We start from the raw sequence: 23,960 nt of genomic DNA, 5'->3' as shown, positions 1-23,960 counted from the left end.
ATATATAAATGTATAGCCTGAATGGTAAGTGATAGAAACCTAAGGTATATTGATTTGAGTTCCTTGGTTTATTTAAATGAAATTGAGGCCAAGGTCAAAGGTCAAGGTCATATTCAAAATTTTGACTTTTCCTTGTTATTTGATCTCCTCTGTCACTTTTATAATTACAAATTAAAGAACTAGTGCACAATGTTTGCTTAATTGTGATTAAGATATGATACATTTGGTCTGAAATAATCCAATGATATCTTATATGAGTTATTGTCCCTGAAATGATTCAATTTAAGGTTAATTGATTATTACTCCAACTTGATACATGATAAAGCCATAAGATCTTTTGCAAAATGTTGGGTGACATATGACCTTGAAAAATGTCAACCGGAAGTGACCTTGAGTGAACCGGAAGTAGTCATTTTTGCACTTATTTCATGTAGAAGTACATAGAAACCATATATTTTTTGAATGGTCATACATTAATCTATCATTTGAGATCGGAAGAGATATTTTATAAACCGGAAGTAGCATATTATCTCCCTTATTACAGGCATAAGTATATATAAACCATATATTTTTGGAATCAGTGTAAAAAAATCTATCATATGAGACCGGAAGTGACAGTTCTAAACCGGAAGTAACCAATTATCTCCCTTTTTACAGGCAAAAGTATATATAAACCATATATTTTTGGAATCAGTGTAAATAAAGCTATCATATGAGACCGGAAGAGACATTGTCTAAACCGGAAGTTGACAATCATCTCCCTTATTTCAGGCAAAAGTCTATAGAAACCATATGTTTATTGAATCAGTATGAAGAAACCTATGATTGGACGCCAATAGCAGTTTTGAGTAAACCAGAATTAGCTTCTCATCAATTATTTAGAAAATTGATGTGATAAGACCATCAATTGTTCTTTGAGAGTTATTTCCCCTTCTATATTTGACATAAGGGATATATAAATGTATAGCATGAATGGTAAGTGATAGAGACCTAATGTATATTGATTTGAGTTCCTTGGTTCATTTAAATGAAATTGAGGCCAAGGTCATAGGTCAAGGTCATATTCTAAATTTTGACTTTTCCTTGTTATTTGATCTCCTCTGTCACTTTTAAAATAACAAATTAAAGAACTAGTGCAAAATGTTTGCTTAATTGTGATTAAGATATGATACATTTGGTCTGAAATAATCCAATGATATCTTATATGAGTTATTGTCTCTGAAATGATTCAATTTAAGGTTAATTGATTATTACTCCAACTTGGTACATGATAAAGCCATAAGATCTTTTGCAAAATGTTGGGTGACATATGACCTTGAAAAATGTCAACCGGAAGTGACCTTGAGTAAACCGGAAGTAGCCATTTTTGCACTTATTTCATGTAGAAATACATAGAAACCATATATTTTTTGAATGGTCATACATTAATCTATCATTTGAGACTGGAAGTAATATTTTATAAACCGGAAGTAGCATATTATCTCCCTTATTACAGGCATAAGTATATATAAACCATATACTTTTGGAATCAGTGTAAATAAAGCTATCATATGAGACCGAAAGTGACATTTTCTAAACCGGAAGTAGCATATTATCTTCCTTATTACAGGCATAAGTATATACAAACTATATATTTTTGGAATCATTGGAATTAAGCTATCATATGAGACCGGAAGTGACATTTTCTAAACCGGAAGTTGGCAATTATCTCCCTTATTTCAGGCAAAAGTATATAGAAACCATTTAATTATTGAATCAGTATGAAGAAATCTATACTTTGACTCTATTTATAACTTTGAGTAAACCAGAAGTAGCTTCCTATCAATTATTTAGAAAATTGATGTGGTAATACCTTCAATTGTTCTTTGAACAATTGGTTTTTAATTTTTTTTTTTTTTTTCTTCCGCCAAATTTTGTTCTTGCGATAAATTTTTGTTTCACAAGATGTCGCTTAGATGTTTCGTATATGATATCGAACAGTTTATGCGCCTTTGAAATTGACCCTGCTTAACCGAATACTTTTCTTTGTAGGAGTTATCTCCCCAACACTGTTTTCCTTGTGCATGCATCTCCTCCGTAACCGTAAAAGAAAGCGAGAAATTTATTTTACCAAATTGCTCGTTATATTCTCAGGATGTTTTGTCCAATTTTGACCGAAGCGATAGGTAAACTCCATATCAGAGTTATTTCCCCTTCTGTATTTGACATAAGGTCAATTGATTATTACTCCAACTTGGTACATGATAAAGCCATAGGGTCTTTTGCAAACTGTTGGTTGACATATGACCTTGAAAAAAGTAAAACCGGAAGTGACCTGGAGTGAACCGGAAGTAGTATTTTTTGCACTTATTTCATGGAAAAGTACCTAGAAACCATATATTTTTTGAATGATCATAGGTTTACCTATCATTTTAGACCGGAAGTGACATTTAAAAACCGGAAGTAGCATATTATCTTCCTTATTACAGGCATAAGTATATACAAACTATATATTTTTGAAATCAGTGTGAATAAAGCTATCATATGAGACCGGAAGTGACATTTTCTAAACCGGAAATTGGCATTTATCTCCCTTATTTCAGGCAAAAGTATATAGAAACCATTTATTTATTTAATCAGTATGAAGAAATCTATACTTTGACGCTATTAATAACTTTGAGTAAACCAGAAGTAGCTTCCTATCAATTATTTAGAAAATTGATGTGGAAAGACCTTCAATTGTTCTTTAAACAATTGGTTTTTAATTTTTTTTTTTTTTTTTCTTCCGCCTTATTTTGTTCTTGCGATAAATATTTGTTTCGCAATATGTCACTTAGATATTTGGTATATGATATCGAACAGTTTATGCGCCTTTGAAATTTACCCTGCGTAACCAAATAATTTTCTTTGTAGGAGTTATCTCCCCGAACACTGTTTTCCTTGTGCACGCATCTCCTCCGTAACCGTAAAAGAAAGCGACAAATTTAATTTACCAAATTGCTCGTTATATCCTCAGGATGTTTTGTCCAATTTTGACCGAAGCGATACGTAAACTCCATATCAGAGTTATTTCCCCTTCTGTATTTGACATAAGGGATATATAATTGTATAGCATGAATGGTATGTGATAGAGACCTAAGGTATATTGATTTGAGTTCCTTGTTTCATTTAAATGAAATTGAGGCCAAGGTCAAAGGTCAAGGTCATATTCTAAATTTTGACTTTTCCTTGTTATTTGATCTCCTCTGTCACTTTTAAAATTACAAATTAAAGAACTAGTGCAAAATGTTTGCTTAATTGTGATTAAGATATGATACATTTGGTCTGAAATAATCCAATGATATCTTAAAGGAGTTATTGTCCCTGAAATGATTCAATTTAAGGTTAATTGATTATTACTCCAACTTGGTACATGATAAAGCCATAGGGTCTTTTGCAAACTGTTGGTTACATATGACCTTGAAAAAAGTAAACCGGAAGTGACCTTGAGTGAACCGGAAGTAGTATTTTTTGCACTTATTTCATGGAAAAGTACCTAGAAACCATATATTTTTTGAATGATCATAGGTTAACCTATCATTTCAGACCGGAAGTGACGTTTTATAAACCGAAAGTAGCATATTATCTTCCTTATTACAGGCATAAGTATATACAAACTATATATTTTTGGAATCAGTGTGAATAAAGCTATCATATGAGACCGGAAGTGACATTTTCTAAACCGGAAGTTGGCAATTATCTCCCTTATTTCAGGCAAAAGTATATAGAAACCATTTAATTATTGAATCAGTATGAAGAAATCTATACTTTGACGCTATTAATAACTTTGAGTAAACCAGAAGTAGCTTCCTATCAATTATTTAGAAAATTGATGTGGAAAGACCTTCAATTGTTCTTTGAACAATTGGTTTTTAATTTTCAATTTTTTTTTTTCTTCCGCCAAATTTTGTTCTTGCGATAAATTTTTGTTCGCAAGATGTAGCTTAGATGTTTCGTATATGATATCGAACAGTTTATGCGCCTTTGAAATTGACCCTGCTTAACCAAATACTTTCCTTTGTAGGAGTTATCTCCCCGAACACTGTTTTCCTTGTGCGTGCATCTCCTCCGTAACCGTAAAAGAAAGCGACAAATTTATTTTACTAAATTGCTCGTTATATCCTCAGGATGTTTTGTCCAATTTTGACCGAAGCGATACGTAAACTCCACATGAGAGTTATTTCCCCTTCTGTATTTTACATAAGGGATATATAAATGTATAGCATGAATGGTAAGTGATAGAGACCTAAGGTATATTGATTTGAGTTCCTTGGTTCATTTAAATGAAATTGAGGCCAAGGTCAAAGGTCAAGGTCATATTCTAAATTTTGACTTTTCCTTGTTATTTGATCTCCTCTGTCACTTTTAAAATTACAAATTAAAGAACTAGTGCAAAATGTTTGCTTAATTGTGATTAAGATATGATACATTTGGTCTGAAACAATCCAATGATATCTTATAGGAGTTATTGTCCCTGAAATGATTCAATTTAAGGTTAATTGATTATTACTCCAACTTGGTACATGATAAAGCCATAGGGTCTTTTGCAAACTGTTGGTTGACATATGACCTTGAAAAAAAAACCGGAAGTGACCTTGAGTGAACCGGAAGTAGTCATTTTTGCACTTATTTCTTGTTAGAGTACATAGAAACCATATTTTTTGAATGGTCATACATTAATCGATCATTTGAGACCGGAAGTGATATTTTATAAACCGGAAGTAGCATATTATCTCCCTTATTACAGGCATAAGTATATATAAACCATATATTTTTGGAATCAGTGTAAATAAAGCTATCATATGAGACTGAATGTGAAATTTTCTAAACCGGAAGTAGCCAATTATCTCCCTTTTTACAGGCAAAGGTATATATAAACCATATATTTTTAGAATCAGTGTAAATAAAGCTATCATATGAGATCGGAAGTGACATTTTCTAAACCGGAAGTAGCCAATTATCTCCTTTTTTACAAGCAAAAGTATATATAAACCATATATTTTTGGAATCAGTGTAAATAAAGCTATCATATGAGACCAGAAGTGACATTTTCTAAACCGGAAGTTGACAATTATCTCCCTTATTTCAGGCAAAAGTCTAAAGAAACCATATGTTTATTGAATCAGTATGAAGAAAGCTATGATTGGACGCCAATAGTAGCTTTGAGTAAACCAGAATTAGATTTTCATCAATTATTAAGAAAATTGATGTGGAAAGACCTTCAATTGTTCTTTGAACAATTGGTTTTTAGTTATATATAAGATTGATTCATACAAGCAAAAGCATACCAGGGGAATGTTTTTCGTAGAGCTAAAAAAAATCAAGAATTTATTCATTTAAACTTAAAGATCACTTGAATAAATGTATTCTGAAAGGGGTCCTTCTGAAAGGTGGTCAATTTAACATCGTAGGGAGATTTTATTTTGAATACACTATTCATGTATTGATATATATATTATACTTATTTTCAGGAAGGTTAGACCATTTTACCCCTTCAATGAATATGAAAGTATGAAACTACCACACATGTCACCTACCAAGAAAGATGTAGATAAGTTTATGGACTCAGTGAGAAACTTTAATTCTCGTGAAACAGATGTCATAATCTGTTCGGCAATGAAATCAGGTAATACACACATCTATTGTATTTTTAAGGTCACATTCCAATAGACCGTACCAAAAGGTAGCGTGCACTAATAATAGTGTTACAAGAAGATTGGACACTTACCGTAATTTTTCTAATTAAAAAAAATCAGACGAACATAAATCAGTCATTAAATAAAATCAACACCTGAATATTGGATCAGCTCGCTTGACAGTGTGCATATTAAAGACAAATGCAATTTAAAGTTAAAAGGGTACTATCTGCATAGGTCACTGCAGGTACCTAACACAAACACCAATCTTAAACAATAAAAGCACACGCAAAAACATATTATGAAACAAAATTGAAGATTCATGTCATACAAAAATTGTTAAATTTATGAACCACTATAAACATAAGAAAAATTCATATTGTCGGGTGGGATGGCGGAAACAATCGGTCTTGATCTTTAATGAAATGTGCAGATTTTGAGAATTTACTGTAATATATTTGTAAGACTTTTCATCTAAATAAAAAAAAAATGATTTGTGTCTTATTTTCACGATTAAAAACCAATCTAATTAAAACCGATCTCTCATCGCTCCCGTTTTCTGATATATGTCGCGTGGGAGCATCAGAAATCGGGAGCGATGAGAGATCGGGTTTTAATTAGATTGGTTTTTTACCAATACATCATTTTTTGTTCGATGAAATTGTTTTCAATTTCGCCATATAAGGGGAGGAGACTCAGATAATGTACTTTTTAAAAAGGAATGTGAATTGAATTTTCCTACTTTTTGTAGCATGTAATCGATTCTCGTGACATCAGTTTTTATTTTTGATTTTTGAAAGCACATTATAAATATTACACATTTTATCTTTAAAAAATCTATTGTTTAGTTTTCTTTCTATCACACAAAATCAGGGTTTCCATGTATAAACTTGATGAAAATTGATAACTTTGCATATTCTTAAGTTTGAAAATAAGACTCGTATCCCATCCTTTTATTATGTTTTTGAAAAAAAGCGTGAAAACGCCACATTTTTGTAAATTGAAATTAAGACCAAAACCACCATCATCACCTTCTACCTTAATCAAGAGGTAAAGATACAAACAAAGTTTAACTCTCAAGCATTGGATGCATCTAAAAACTAAAAGACTTTTAAAAAGTGTATTTGAGTTTAATTGTTTAGGCACTTTCAGTATAACTACAATTGTGTTTCTTGGTTCTGCAACCGATTGACATTTAAAAATTTTTTTTTTCTTTAACAAAAATCAAGGATACCATTGTAGTACCTAATTATCTGATTTTTTCATAGCTCTCACTTTTCTAATTCTCTTATTACCTTTTTCAGACACATTTTATGTACATTGTTGTGGGAACAATATATTATGTTGTGGGTACAAGATATTATTTTGTGGGTTGAAGATATAATCTTGTGGGAACAAGAAAACCTTCTTGTGGGTAAAAGATATTATCTTGTGGGAACAAAATACTATGTTGTGGGAACAAGTTTAAAAAATATTTCTTGAATGACCTTATTCTGCCACCGTATATAATGATGTAATGATAACTTTTGGATTAAAATATAAAGTTAAGATAGATTATACCGATATCAGGGTCCATCGGACAAATAATTCTTTGGTTTGTAAAGTGCGCAAACCAACTAAACATCTCTTATTCTTAAACCAAAGCTCTACTAAACCAGTTCAGCCTAACCTAAATAATAGATGAACCAACACATTTTACCGAAAAATCTACTTCACTGATAGATCTAATAATGACAAGTAACGTAAATGAGATTTCGTATTGTTGTGTTGGTCCACCGTTGACTGACCAAATTCGGTATCACTGCCCAGTTATTGGCTTTTTGAATTTCTTAAAAACTCCACTTAAGGCTTTTAAACGTAAAATATGGTTATATGACAAAGGCGATTGTGATATATTTAGAAATACTCTAGGTGAAGCGGACTGGGACACGCTAATGGCATCTGACAGCGTAGACGAAGTAACCGAGAACATAACAAATACGATACTTCAAGCAGCTGATATAAGTATCCCCAATAAAATTATTATTACAGTTCGGAAAAAACAGTCCTGTATGGCTAAAAAATGATATTAAAAAAATTATTAGGAAAAAGAGAATTCATAAAAAGGCAAAACAATTTAATAGACAATCTGACTGGAATAAATTTTAAAAAATAAGAAACAAAGTCACTGGACTTGTTAGGAAATCTAAAGAAGATTACAATAATAACCTTATAAACAAAATTATGAATGGTAATCTGTCTAGCACAAACTGGTGGAAAACAGTTAAACAATTTTCTGGTATTAAGCCTAGCGATAATGAAATACCACCCATTGAAAGAAATGGAACTTTATTTTTTGATGATATTGAAAAGGCAAATGAATTTAACTCTTATTTTGCTTCACAATCTAATTTAGACGACGTAGAGGCCGATAACCTAAGTAACCTTAACGATGATGTTAACAACTTAAACGAAATTGATTTAAATGATTCAGCAACAGAAATTGAGGATGCCTTGAATGTTTTAAATCCTTCTAAAACATCTGGATTTGACATGTTAAATCCAAGGTTATTAAAAGAAGCTTCATCGGTTATAAAATATCCTCTTTGCAAATTATTTAATATGTCGTTAAGGAAAGCTGAATTTCCGAGTCAATGGAAAAAAGCTAATGTCATACCTGTCCTTAAAAATAGTTCACCAAACGAAGTTAAAAATTACCGACCTATCTCTCTTCTTAGTGTCTTATCAAAATGCATGGAACGCTGTATTTATAATCATATTTATAATTACTTCAGACAGAATAATATTCTAACGCAAAACCAGTCCGGCTTCACCAGGGGGGACTCTGCTGTAAATCAGTTATTAGATATTTCGAATGATTTTGGAAAAGCTTTGGATAGTGGCAAAGAAATACGTGTTGTGTTCTGTGACATAAGTAAGGCATTTGATAGAGTTTGGCATAAAGGTCTTCTCATTAAATTACAGAGATATGGTATATCTGGAAACTTACTTAAATGGATAGAAAATTATTTGAAAGTAAGGTCTCAAAGAGCAGTTATAAATGGTTCAAATTCTGACTGGTTGCCCACTAATGCTGGTGTTCCACAAGGTTCTATATTAGGTTCTCTTCTGTTTTTGGTATTTATTAATGACATAGTCACTGATATCAAAGCCCAAATTAAGTTTTTTGCTGACGATACAAGTCTATATTTAACTGTTGATAATCCAGTAGGAGCTGCTGAAATTCTCAATAGCGTTTTGAAAAAAATTACGAATGGTCCCAGAAATGGCTTGTAAAATTCAACCCTTGCAAAACCTTATCACCCACCTTTAAACTGAATAACGAATAATTACACGTAGTCGAAAAGCACAAGCATTTAGGAGTACTATTTTCTAATAATGGTTCATGGAATGTACATGTTGATTATATTGTACAGAAATCTTACAAATGACTTAATATTTTAAGGAAAATAATACACACTTTAGACAGAATGACCTTGGAAAAAATATATATATCGTTTATAAGACCTATCATTGAATATGCTGATATTATCTGGGATTCAGGAAATCAAACTTTAATGAATAAACTCGAAAACATCCAGTTGAACGCCGCTCGTATAGTTACAGGGGGGACCAAACTCACAAGTACTTCGATGTTATATAAAGAAACCCAATAGGAGAAACTTTCAGATCAAAGAAGTAACCACAAATTAATACTGCTTCATAAAATTGTCAATAACAAAACCCCAAAACATTTGCAATAGTTATTGCCTAGCTATGTCAGTGGTCGACACGACCACAGTACAAGACAAAGTAATCATCTATTAGAGGTGAAAACCCGTACAAAACTTTATTCAGATTATTATCTTTCGTCTTCCATCAAATTATGGAATCATCTACCATTAAGTGTAAGAAATTGCGAATCTCTCTCAGTATTTAAGAAACATATTTGTAATCAGAACGATCGAGTCCCTTTATACTTTTATGCTAGATGTCGAAAAGGCCAAATTCTTCATGCGCGACTAAGAATGAATAGTAGTTCCTTGTTTCCTAGAAACTTAGTTTCTTCTCCTCACTGTCGCTGTGGTGACTTGGAAATTTAGTTTCTTCTCCTCACTGTCGCTGTGGTGACTTGAAAATTTAGTTTCTTCTCCTCATTGTCGCTGTGGTGACTTGAAATCTTAGTTTCTTCTCCTCACTGTCGCTGTGGTGACTTGAAAACTTAGTTTCTTTTCTCCTCACTGTCGCTGTGGTGACTTGAAAATTTAGTTTCTTCTCCTCACTGTTGCTGTGGTGACTTGAAAACTTAGTTTCTTTTCTCCTCACTGTCGCTGTGGTGACTTGAAAACTTAGTTTCTTTTCTCCTCACTGTCGCTGTGGTGACTTGAAAACTTAGTTTCTTCTCCTCACTGTCGCTTTGGTGACTTGGAAACTTAGTTTCTTTTCTCCTCACTGTCGCTGTGGTGACTTGGAAACTTAGTTTCTTCTCCTCACTGTCGCTGTGGTGACTTGGAAACTTAGTTTCTTTTCTCCTCACTGTCGCTGTGGTGACTTGGAAACTTAGTTTCTTCTCCTCACTGTCGCTGTGGTGACTTGGAAACTTAGTTTCTTCTCCTCACTGTCGCTGTGGTGACTTGGAAACTTAGTTTCTTCTCCTCACTGTCGCTGTGGTGACTTGGAAACTTAGTTTCTTCTCCTCACTGTCGCTGTGGTGACTTGGAAATTTAGTTTCTTCTCCTCACTGTCACTGTGTTGACTTGAAAACTAACTCGCACTTTTTATTATTTTGCCCATTATATTAGGACATAAGACAAGAATTGATAATATCATTTGGAAGCCAACAATTAACAGTACCAATGGACACCGAATTACTATTAAACGGCTCAAATATGATTTCAAATGAAGAAAACATTATTTTATTTCTCATGGTACAAAGGTTCATTATTAAATCTAAAAGGTTTACAAACTAATAATTCACACAATATACCTGTAAGCATTTCATCTTATTAGTTGCATTTTTCTTTTCTTTTTCAGTTCATTATGTTACGTAACTCAACTGACATTATCAATATTTTTATTATGTAACAGAGCATGTATTTTTGAATTATTTGTGTATATTGTATCTAATTTAACAAGGAGACATATTGACATAAGCACTTGTTGCTTGTTTCTGAATCCTTTTGTGAATGTAAATATATATTATACTTGTATAATTCATAATAAAATATTGTTTACACTAAAGTGCGCAAATGATTCTAAAATCAGTATTCTCTGCGTAAAATGAAGTTTGAAAAAAATGTCTCTCATGATTATTATTCATTAATGTGGTACATAACACTACAGGGAAAATATATTGAACGTTTTAATCACGTTCTATTGTTACGGAAATATTAAGCTTTTCAATGATCAAAATTAGTGTCTGTCAATGAAATTTTTTCGAAAAAGTGTGTGGTTCAAGTTTTTTGAAATTTTTATATTTTTGTCAGAAGGTCAAAATAAATATTTTTTCAAAATTTTATCGAAAATTAAATGAGCCAAATTAATTTTAGTCAAGATGTTTGGTACCACTTTGACTGTAAATAACCTCTTTAATTTAAAACAAGCCATGATAAAATTTGAATTAGATAAGAAGACAAAAGGGGAAATCATGAAACTTTTAAATTTGTATCGAAACTGTCACTATTCGATCACGGGTAGTAGCAAAATCAAACTAGATACTATTTGCTAAACCCTTGAAATAAACGAGATTTGTTTTATCCATATGCCATTAGTTTTTTTACGTCTTACTGTTTTAACATTTTTACACATTTTTACAATAATTTCTTCTTTGCGCTTTACTTCCTAACTTTGAAAGTTTTAAAACAATGAGTCTCGCTTCAAACTATTTACCTGTAACAGTTGTTTAAAACCCTCGGATACATGTATATCCCTATCCTTTGTCTTAAAATTAGTTTACAGTATTTAAGCATGCTATTTCTGAGATTTCTGTAGAAAAATATGTTTTTCAGTAATTTCTTGGTTCCTTTTTGTTGTAACTTTAAAGATTCCTGTACGCTATGCTCACTTTGTTTTCGATGTGGTTTATACATAATTTGAATTTAAAAAGACTTAAAGTCTTCTCAGACCTATATGATTTAGTTTTTTTCATAGATGTGATTTTCTTCAAAGCTTTTACTCATTGATTTTTTGGTACATTCTAAGAGATTTCTTGTACCGACAAAGAATCTTGACTCTCTGTGTTTGTGAGTGACTAATATATTACACCAGCATAAAAAACGTTGAAATCTTTAAAACTAACATGATTTAGGAACGAATGACTTTTATTTCATTGATATTTTAGATCTAATTTACCCCCGTATTTTGGTTTGGTTTATGTTGATCAGTCTTTGTTTTCTTTGTGGTGTTTTGTAGACTGACTTTTGTCTTTCGTCGTTTTATTTGCCATGGTTTTTGTTTTTGGATAATTTTTGTTTTTGGTTTTATTTTTTGTACTTTTCATTTCTTATTGTCCCCCATACTTCAGCCTCTTTTTTAAATCAATTTTATGTATGTAAATTTTTTTATGATTTATCAGGTACACACTGGGTGCATGAAATTGTATCCATGCTGCTACATCAGACCACGGAATATAACAGCCATGGTGAACTGAATGATTGCAACTTTGAATGTCAAACTGATTGGGACCGATTGGAGCAATGGAACAGTCCAAGACTCTTCCAAACACATTTACCCTTAAAGTATCTGCCAAGAAAGCACGTGGAAAACGAATACAAGATTATATATCTGAACAGAAACCCAAAAGATAGAGCTGTGTCAAACTTTTACTTCATGCAAAAAAAAGGAGTACCTGTGGGGTCCTGGAAAGAGTTTTTTGACAATTTCGTTCTCATTGGTAACTATTTTTCATTTATTTACTATGAACGTTGTGTTAAATACTTCTATACAACTAAAGGAAAAGACCGATTTCATTGAGCCGCAACTCCTCTGAAATCATACAAAGTCGGAAATATTTGTGATATGACGTATAAATGTAGTGTTTTGTACTTCCTAAATTTGACTTCGAAACAATCTTTTTTCCACAGAAAACGCCAATTTTTGAGAAAATATCGTAATTCGGAGACCGTGATCGATCCGTGTCTTATATGCTTTCGCGCATGCTCAGTAGAGGTACTGCTCGCGAAATTTAAAAACTCTTTGTTTCAACACTTACCCAATTGTACTGCGATTTAGTGGGCATCTTCTAGTATTAACTAATTGTCCTTACATAAGTAACACGACGGGTGACACATGTGGAGGAGAAACTGTTTTCCATTCTGGAGCATCCATATTAATCCTTTAACTTTGTTATTCATTTTTCGTGCAAATGATCCAATCATGATCTTGTAGATTTTTTATCAGAATTGTCGTTTGCAGAACGGTGCTACAAATTGATCAGTCATTTAAAGTGATGAAGATAAAAAGAATTTGTCCATAGTACACGGATGCCCCACTCGCACTATCATTTTCTATGTTCATAGGACCGTAAAATTGGGGGGTCAAAACTCTTATTTGGCATTAAAATTAGTAAGACCATATCATAGGGAACATGTGTATTACGTTTCAAGTTGATTGGACTTCAACTTCACCAAAAACTACCTTGACCAAAAACTTTAACATGAAGCGTGACAGACGGACGGACGGACGGACGAACGAACGAACGCACAGACCAAAAAACATAATGCTCCTAGGTGGGGCATAAAAATATACCAAAGGCTTAAGAAATAGAAGTACGTTGAGATTTGGAGTTAGATCTGTTATCAACAAAAAAATGTTCCCCGTCACCCAATCCCAAATAACGAAAACATATTTAGATATCACAAAGGACAACTACTTACACTGATTCTGACTTCAAACAGGGAAGTAAACATGTGGTGCATAATAGGATTTTCTTGGAAACTCAAACCTCCTCCTTAAAATTTGAATCGTTTAACTTGCAAGTGTTCCAAGAATGAAGATATATAAAAAAAGCCCCTTAAAAATATATAAAAGAACATAATATTGTTGTAATAAATGCTTGAACTTACAAAGACAAGCTCAACATACTTTACCTTCTGATAAGAAACCATGCCTTTCCGAACTTTATTAGCAATCTACTGTTTAAAACATTCCGTACATTAAAATCATAAGCAGTACAGGAAGACACGACTTTTTTAAAAATGCCTAGAACACACTGAACAGAGATTCAAAGCAGTATAACAGAGGACAAAATCACCCTTGCTTCAAACTCAATATTAGCGATATAATTTTCACCCAAAATATAACTGACGCAACAATTGAAGTACACCAGTATAATTATAACCCATATATCATAAGCGGGGAAAATTAGAATGACAATTTGTAAACTTACGTGTAGCTTTTTTTTTTAAAGCAAAAGTAACTGCAAAAGCTGCACATCACTTGTTATTGAAAACCTTCAGGGGGAATTGTACTTCCACAATTTGTCTCTCTCCTTGTGAACACATTTAGTGAAAGCTTAACCAATTTATTAAATCTACAACCATGCTGCCACAGATTTTGTTAATTATATAACTATATTATTATTGATGCGCAATGATTAGAAACACTGTATTGGCAGTATTTGGCCACAGCTTTATTATAAGATTATTAACACATATAACTAGGTAAACAGTTAAGATATATATATGTATAGTAAATAGGTATTTGAATGGACGTAGTCATCTTTCATATTGGCAAACTACGACACGATAACTAGATAACTAACTAGATAAACAATTAAGATATGTATATAGTAAATAGATAATTAATTGAACGAAGTCACCTTTCATAATGGCAAATTACAAAAAGATAACTAGATAACTAACTAGATAACTAATTATTTACAATAGATGAAGCATCCAATTAAATGAATCCTGGGAAACAGAGATTCGTAAATTTTTGTGTGGTGGTCCTGGGATACAGAGACCCACAATATCAACTGTTTTGGATGCTAAATGAAATATGACGCCAAATGACGCATATTTAAAGGAAACGCAGCGAAATGTGCCAAAATGACCAAGACAGTCATAAATGACTGTCGGGTCAACCACCATTAAAAACGGACAGAGCTGCGTAGAAGCTGTGTACCAAATAAAAAAAAAAACAGATATAAAGGACTCATAAATTTAAACCCTAACGATAACTGAATTCTAATGAATATCATGCAATTTCTTAATACTCATTGTGGAAAGTATGTGGTGTGTAGACAAGAAAGGCATCTACCTCGCCTTGAAATGTGATAAGCAAAATGTATTACTAATATGAGTCAAATGTACACCATCTTGGCATTTAAATATGGAATTGGGAGATACATCGGAGTATCGTATGTATTGATTGGAATATCCCCCTTGATAAAACTAGCCAGCCAGCTGATTATCCTCTTTCATAGTCAAGACTAGGAGAGTTACTAGTTGTTTGCGTGAGATTTGAATGATCTTTACCTATTGCATTACCTGGTCGATTTACTACATCAAAAGAAAATCCTCCTGAAGTTGAGAGATCGTTAGATGCTGGTACTGAACCTGGTTGAAGTTGTGTTTCCTCTTGTATTGATGCAGCTTCGAATATTGCAATGGCTTTCCACTTTTTTGGATGACCTTCTTGTATTCATCATAGTGCCAAACAACTATAAGAATATAATTGAACAACCAAAACAGAATATTGCTTTGTACTATAAATAAAGAATTTGTCACTTATCGACCTTCAAAAGTTCATTGACGCCTATAACCAACCAGATTAAACATTCATCTGTCAGGAATGAAATATGTTTGTCTACGTGAAGTGATACCGTTGCACAAATGTCGGTCAGCATCCGATAACAATAAAATATTCTGAGTTACACGAGCGAGGAGGCTGATTAAACAATCTGTACCGATGACTAGGCGGTGGCAGGATGCTGTTAAAAATAGCGCTTTTAAGGTGATATATTCTGTTTTATATTATAAAATCGGTCAAAGTAATTCAACGGACACAGAATACTAGACGATATCTAAATCACATGTATTATATATAATAAAAAAAAATGATGATAATAACATCTATAGTGATAATAAGAAAGCTAACAAATTGTTGCTTGTGCATATATAATGATTCTTACAATTAAGGTAATGGTGATGCATACATGAAAAGATAAAAAATAATTATGTTGAACATGCGTAACTTTCAATTAGCATTAAGTTGTGACCGCCGGAGTGAAATTTGCAGATCGGTGTCAAGCGTTGAAATGAAATGGAATAAAACGTGTATATCTCTATGTAACAGTACATAAAAACTTTTTGATAGCTCAATTTTATACATAATAAACACCGATCGCTACCTCCGGATAGTAAAAGTATTATAACTTGTAAAAATAAGCAAAATAAGCAATACATTGAAATTAATTTGCTATAAAACACTGATATTCTATTAAATATCCCACAATTATTGCAGGAGACTAATTATACCACCTGAGTTCCAATGTTAGAAAAGTGGTACAAAACCTGCACAATGTGGATCCTATATCTTTTTAATCACCAAAATAATTTTCTTTCAATCACCAAGTAATATTCCGTCTGTTTCTTTCAAATGTCGGAATGAAAAAAAGATCGCGTGCGCAGTCATATTGCGCATTGACAAACATACATCTGATAGCCTACATTTAATAGAGAAACAGCTAATAACACAAGTAATCTATGCTTACGCTAATAACCTAATTCATGCTGAATCATAAATACTATTAATTGAAAGGGAAGTAACTGCAAAGTTCTGAAAGTGTACAATCCATAATACGTACCCATTAAGGAAAACATCAGAAGGATGGTTCACGAAGAAGTGAACCTGACGCTGCTCCCATAAACATTCAGACAATCAAATAATTCACGGCCAAACTAATACAAAAATACTTTAAAAAGTTATTTCCTCACATTTGGAAGGTTTCGGTAGAGAAAGAAATTATCACAAATATGCGAAATAAATTATAATTTATATTTCAATAACAAAGCAAAACGAAATGTCAAAAAGTCAAGCGATTAGGATTATCAAGATATTTGTAAATAACATTACAGAAACTCCTGTGTGCACAGTGCAAATATTTGAAGGGAGAGTAAATCTATTTTCGAAAAAAAAGCTCATATCGTTCGATAACAAAATGTAGAAGTATAAATGTGAGACGACATACAAGGAATATGTTCCCCGTAATGGTAAATATACATATGAGACTAGGAAAACTTTTTACAGTCTTCACAATAACAAAAAACAGAAAAACTATGTGAACACAATTGAAAAGAAAAAACTCAATATTGTAAGATGTAATCTCACACTATTAAGGATTCGAACATATAATGTGCTTGATGTATTGTACAGATATTCTACTACTGTTAAAAACTGGTGTTGTCTTTATATAACTTGCTTTCCTCATTTTTTATCGGAATATTTGCCGTCTCGTTTGAAAATTTCAACATTTATTTTTTTATTTCTATATTTTTTTAAGATTCTTTATACGGTGGATGGTTTAGTTTTACCAAAGAGTTTGAGAAAGCAGCATCTCAAAAAAGAGACAATATATTACCTGTCACTTTCGAAAAACTAACAACTGTAAGTCAAAGTAATGAAAAGGTTAGTCATCACAGAATATCACAAAAAGAATTAAAAACTTGTAATTGCGGAGAGTTAGTTGTTGAGATATATCTTCATTAAAAAAAAGTCACCAAAAGTACCAGGCTTATAATTTTTTACGTTTCGTCTACAAAACACTCATCAGTGACGCTCGAAACAAAACGTTGAAAGGATAAATAAAGTACGAAGTTAGAGAGCATTGAGGGCCCAAAAATCAAAAAAAAGTTTGGCATATACAGCAAAGGTAATATATTCCTTTATTTTTTTTCTTTCTGCTAACCAATTATGGGGTTCTCAAAACGAACTCCGTGTACATATATGTAACAAAAACAACATTTTTTTAATCAATTTTGCATTTTTGTTTACCCTTATTTCCATGAAAAAAATATTGAACTTGATTCCGGCGTCATTTTTTGTTAAGTCCTACGATTTGTTCATCAATCTTTGGTATACTCGTATGAGTTCGAAAGTGGATGGCTATATAATACGAAAAAGATTACAGTAATCGCCAAAATGCTGGGCAGTACAACAGACCACATAAATCACCTAAACCGACTCCTTCGAAAAAAAAATAACAGACACACAAACACCAACGAACAACAAAGGTGTCACCAGCCCAGTAGTCAGCACTTTTGTGTTGACATGAATTATCATTGATATGCTCATAATTATAAATTAACTGTTTAAAAAACTTAGAGTATATCGAACTACTAAATTTTACCCCAGGAATATATTACCTCAGCTGTATCTGGCAAAACCTTTCCAAATTTTTAGGCCTTCAATGCTTTTCACTTCGTACTCCATTTGGCCTTCTAATTGTATTCCTTCGAGAACAGAGTAACGATCATCCTATTGTTTTCGTTAATGACTTTTAATATTTTATTTAAATATGTTTCAAAGAAAGTATAAGGTAAACAAACGTCAACCAATAAGCAGATCTACAACTTAATAAAACATCATCTGAAATTTTGTTTTTGAATTTTCAATTAATCCTTTATTGATTTGAAAGAATTTTGTGCATATTTTAATATTTATCCAAAAATACAAAAAGTCATGATCCCAATCGTTTTAATGGTAGACGTAATCATGCCATTCTATATCCACCGTGCCTACATTGTAAAAATAGAAACACATTATAAGAACTGTTACCGTAACACTCTTGTAATAACAGCAAATTTTAATAGCACAAAATCCGTATTTTCATGACAGTACCGAAGTACTGGATACTGAGCTGGTGATACCTTCGGGGAACTTTCAGTCCACCAGCAGAGGCATCGACCTATGGGTAGTAATAACATAAACGGTACCAATGTTCTGAGCCAGATGCGCATTTCGACAATCAATGTCTCTTCATTGATGCTCGAGGCCAAAATATTTGAAAATCCAAACTTATTTAAAAGAGGAAATACTAGAAACCAAAAGGGACAAGAAGGTATAGCCAAAGACGGGCAAGAAATCAAAGCTGTACATGAGCGAGATATATTCCTTAATTTAGAATAATTTCCAAAATTTTGTAACAGCAAATTTAATAGCACACAAACCGTATTTTCATCCGTATTGTAAATGGATTTACAAGTGGGAGGTGTGTTTACGTGCATTGAAGTGTAGGTTACCGATAAATTAGAAACGGTGCATTGTCGTTTTGGAATGGAAAAAAAAACGAAATTACAACTATGATGATTCAAACACTGTATACATAGTCATACATGTATGTATCCAATGTCTATGCTTTCATCTTTTCATGGCTGCTATTCCAACACTTCGGGAACTTACGACGTTTCTTGGTGTTTCAGCTGACGATATATTTATCCATGACATCGCCGATAAATGTTCTCTTGCAAATATGAAGAACAATAAGACTGATGTAGCATCAACAATAAATTCTGGCAAAACAGTAATTTGGCGAAAGGTAATATATGAATAAATAAGGAGATATGGTTACGAAAAAATTGAAACATTGGAAGAGAAAACGCCAACGATTTATTCTAGAATAAAATAAACGAAAAACAAATACTGTAACTAATACAATAAACAAAGAAAATAACTAAAACCATGGTCCTGACATTGATCAGGCACATTAGTAATGTGACGTGGTTTAACTTTTTTGTTAGCGCTCATCCGTTTTCTTATCTGGAACAGTTGTGTTACAAAACAATAGATGACTCTGAGATCCATAAAGATTAGTTAAGAAGAATTTGACTCATCAGATCAGAATGATGCATCAAAAAGACAAACTACTAAAAAAACAAAAAAAAACTGCATTAAAAAAAGTTTCAATCTAAGATTACTCGCAGTAACTGAAAGCTAGTTCAAAGCCAATTTCAATTAAGAAATTAACCATGTTTGTTTTAATTGTTGTATATTTTTTTTTTTTTTTTTTTGCATGTTTGTTTTTCGGAGTAGTCGGTTGATGGATATTGAGGTCGTCTGTATTGTTTAAATATCTATAAGTTGGTGTTTTGTTCGCTATTTTTGACGCTTTGTCAGAAATTTGGAATAAATGTAAAAAAAAAACATCTGCATTAAGAGGACCAATTTATTTTCATTGAAAAGCCTTTACTTGTCTGTATATGTTATCTCCAAAACGAACATGAGTCCCTTTAGTCTCGGAGAACATGATCTATCTATTAGTTGTTTTGGTTATGAACTAGCTCTCAGTAACTGCGACTACTTTTAGATCGGTTATTTATGTGTGCTTTTTTTTTTAGTTGTTTTAATACTTCATGCCAATCTTATTAGTCAAGTTATTTCCAACGGACTTTTACAATTGGTTGATTTGTTGCGCTCAGTTACACCATTGTTCTAGGTTAGATGAACGGTTGAGCGTTCACAAACATATTTAACCCTGCCACATTCTGTATGTGCCTGTCCCAAGTCAGGAGCCTATTATCCAGTGGTTGTCGTTGTTTGCCGCCTGTTTTATCTATTTTTTCGTTTATTGATCTGTCATAGATCAATCAGACCGGTTTTTTTTCAATAGCTCTGATCAATTCTTTGCATGCACAATTTGTCTTTTTTTGTATGTTTCATTATAAAAAGGAAAGTATAACAACTGAAACAGATATACATTATATAGCTACATCTGGGTTTATCAAAAGACCATTATATTTAATTGAAAAATTTCCTTTAATAAGATTCATTGGTAGTGTAGTTTGAAGGATAGATAAATCATAACTGTGAACAAAGGCAGACTGACGGTCGAAGGATTGTAGCTTATTCAAGACTTTGAAGAGATTTTCACTCTACAGAAATAGTAAATACCGTTATTAAGAGTCTTTCATTTCGAGTAATACCTTAACGGTGTGTATCGCAATGTTGAGTATTTCAATATAGTAAAAAAACGATAACATTGTTGACAGCTTTGTTAGCGGGTGCAAATGCAAAATTGTCTAGAATATTAAAAAAATTGTTAAGTCTGTCCAGATTTGTGCATTCTCTGAGGGAAGAATCTAAGGATTTGTTATTAGCTTTCTCTATTCTTCATAATGTTATTCTATGTATTTTGTACGATAATGAGATTTAAAAAGGTGGCGATGAGTGCTACGAAAAGAACTTAAGCAAACCCGCTCTTAGCTTTACATGGTCATATCGTTGTGTCGTTTTATCCTTTACGTTTTTCTTTTTTGCTGATTGCAGCTCTTCGATGGTACATTAATTAATGCAAAACTTATGAAGACCATTCGTGATAAAGAACTTGACATTAAGAACAGTTTTAATAACGCAATGCTTTTTCCAAATATTACATATAGTAAGACATAATCGTCCTCCTTACTGTTGAAATAAACGTTCTGATTCCTCATACTAAAGATTGGATGATTTATATAATTTGAAGACTCATTTCATTTTAGGAATAATTGGAGACTGGAAAAACTTGTTTACAGTGGCACAGAATGAAAAATTTGACCAAATTTATGAGCAGGAAATGAAGGGATGCGATGTCAAATTCACATATAATTCTTAATCTCGTTTTTTATATAGATTAGATTTTCGATTGTGAGATGTAAAATTTTCCACAACCGATTTAGATCAACGAAGTAATAAGTAAAAAGGCACCTTGCCTAGAATTTGTTTAATTTCTCGATTAATTGTCCACATTGTACGGAAAGAAAGGTACGGAATGAAAGATATTAACACGGAGATTGCAAGACTTGTCACTTTAAGCACATCAATATTTATATTAATGTGCATGAAACGAAAGAAATGGGTCATGCCAAAATTGAAGGACCCGGTTTTGTCAATGTGAACGACCCGGTTTCGTCCTATAATTTCACAAAGCAAGACCCGCTTTTGTCATAGAAAATTATTGCATAATCGTATAAAATAAATTAAAATCCGTCGTTCAACAAGAGTTTGATTGCCGGTTGGAAAACAGTTTCTTTCAGAGGACAACTTATTATTTATTTGAATCCGTAAACACTTTAATTCCTGCTTTATTGGAACAAAAAAAGTTTTAATTTTGCTTTGTATAAAAACGAATATTTTTACGGTGAAATACAAAGAAATGAGGGTTGTTTCGCAAATTGAAGTTTAAGCTCTCTATACGTTTTTTAATATGAATTACGTAAATTTAAGTGTTCAAACTTAGATAGTGTATATTTGTATGGCCTTGAAAATTGAAGGACGAACATTTGATATGTGATATTCTTGGACACAGAATGGTTATTTTAATAAATATTCCACTCTATCTAGGAGGTGTAATCTTTCTACGATCGTCTGGAAAAAAAATTCTAAACACAAATGTTCATTATAAAGCAAGAGAATAAGACAAATGTGTATTCATGAATTTTCATGCGGCGCAAAGGATCTAAATAATCTTGCGATAAAAATCTGTTTACCCCTCCTTGTAACTATTATACTATATATATGTCTTAATAAGTAAATGTCTCAGGCCATCCATAAAATGCAATAACGATTATTTTATCAATGATTTTATAAATAAACGGGTTTTTTTTATCTCTCCATTGTGAAATGATTATCGTACATTGACAGTTATTTTACATTTTAGTGACGTTGGTCAAGTTTATGATTGTCAATATGCAAGGGCAGTCCAGGAGCCAAGCGTATCGATGGAAAAAAAATTGGACGATTTTATGCTAAAGAAATCATTTATAAATCGTGAAAAACATGACATAATAATCTATTTTGGCCAAAAAGGGGGCGTCCGCCACTGATATAATATAACTATATTGTAGGGATGGCAACGAGTACTCGAGTACTCGAGTATAATTTTAGTACTCGGATAGTCGTTTGTCTTCTATAAATCTTACCATTTCCCATCACTTTAGTTCGCTTTGAAATATCCTTCGTAATACTAATAATAAACCTTACGCAAACGATTATAGACATTTGTAACGGTGTTTGTACACGGATTAACACTTTCATGAATTAATAACTCACAAGCCGTATACTTACTTGTGTTTGTTAATCTAAACATATTTGTAAACGTGATTGGTATGAGATCTACATTTAATGTAAAAAAATGTTTATTTAAAACTTTATTATTGTTTAATTTATTATATCGTTTAAAATATCGTTTCGTATAAGTAATTTGAAGTCCAATATTTTGTTGACAAATTATGAGACAAGTCGTAATATAAAAAATACTAACTCCACAGGAACAAATGATACAGATTGTCTATCAAGTCGGACTTTATTAACATATTAATGATTGTATTGGCATGTTTCTGATTTGGTTAATGAACACACAAACAATAATTCCTATTATGATAGGTTAATTTTTTAAAAACGGTGGTCCGTTATTCATTGTTCTATTGACACAAAAAGGACTAGCGATACACATAACCAAGGATCAAGTTATATTTTGTAGTCATACAGTTTGAGTTCTGCAACAATACGTATGTCTTTCGTTAAGATGTCAAGTGATGACATCATATTATAATTAGGTTTATGAAAGGTAATAACCAAAATACCACATACAAACAAAAAGCAAAGCTTTTCACTAGGCGTTAAAGATTCACTTTGATACAAAGATACAAATTCGTGGAGACTTCATCTATTTGTATAAAACAGCAAATAAGTCCAGACTAATCATTGGTGTTGCTTAAAGCAGCTGTAACAGCAAATGAGTTTTCACGAATAAGCTCACGTTTTCCAACATCTGAAGTAATTAAAACGATTATTTTGATGTTAGCAATGTTTATCAAAATGATAAGTTTATACATTTCGGGGGAATCGTAATATTATATGCAAGTTGATTTTTAGACCCCCCCCCCCCCTTTCCTCCCCCCCAAAAATCATCGAAATCCAAACTTTCTTACCTTACATTATAAAAATATATAAAAAATACGGCCTTCAACAACAAGAATTGCCTATACTGTATAGTCGGCTATAAAAGGCCCCGACATTAAAAAATATGAAACAATTCAATTGAGAAAACTAACGGCCTAATTATGTATTATAGTAAGAGGTATGATCATAACAAAGATATAACTTTAAGCGCCAATCGTGCATTTACTGTAATCGGACAAATTAGGCCCTTTACAACTGATTTTTGTAGTTTGTTCTTATGTTACATGCTGTTACGCCACCGTGAAAGGTGGGAGATGAGGTGTTGGCGCCGACGCGTTTAAGCCCGCTAGCGCTATTCTTTAAATGTGCCAGAGTCGAATCCAGTAGCATGTAATTCAATGGTTGTTTTTTTGGTGCTTTATATCATATTTGCTTGTCGTTTTTTGTTTC

General features: G+C 32.3%; 1 protein-coding gene across 1 annotated transcript; it reads left to right on the top strand.

Moving 5' to 3' along the window:
• The first annotated feature begins 5,303 nt into the window (after positions 1 to 5,303).
• LOC127733685 (sulfotransferase 1B1-like) lies at positions 5,304 to 22,757 on the top strand. Its single transcript, XM_052242999.1, has 4 exons — positions 5,304 to 5,644; positions 12,208 to 12,525; positions 17,137 to 17,261; positions 21,094 to 22,757. Exons 1-4 carry the CDS (start codon positions 5,530 to 5,532, stop codon positions 21,220 to 21,222), a joined length of 687 nt encoding a protein of 228 aa, XP_052098959.1. The 5' UTR covers positions 5,304 to 5,529; the 3' UTR covers positions 21,223 to 22,757.
• Positions 22,758 to 23,960: the final 1,203 nt, after the last annotated feature.

This window comes from Mytilus californianus, unplaced genomic scaffold, assembly GCF_021869535.1.
Source record: "Mytilus californianus isolate M0D057914Y unplaced genomic scaffold, xbMytCali1.0.p SCAF_3, whole genome shotgun sequence".
Classification (NCBI taxonomy): domain Eukaryota; kingdom Metazoa; phylum Mollusca; class Bivalvia; order Mytilida; family Mytilidae; genus Mytilus; species Mytilus californianus.
The sequence above is the reverse complement of the archived record's forward strand: the minus strand, read 5'-3'. Positions and strand labels throughout refer to the sequence as shown.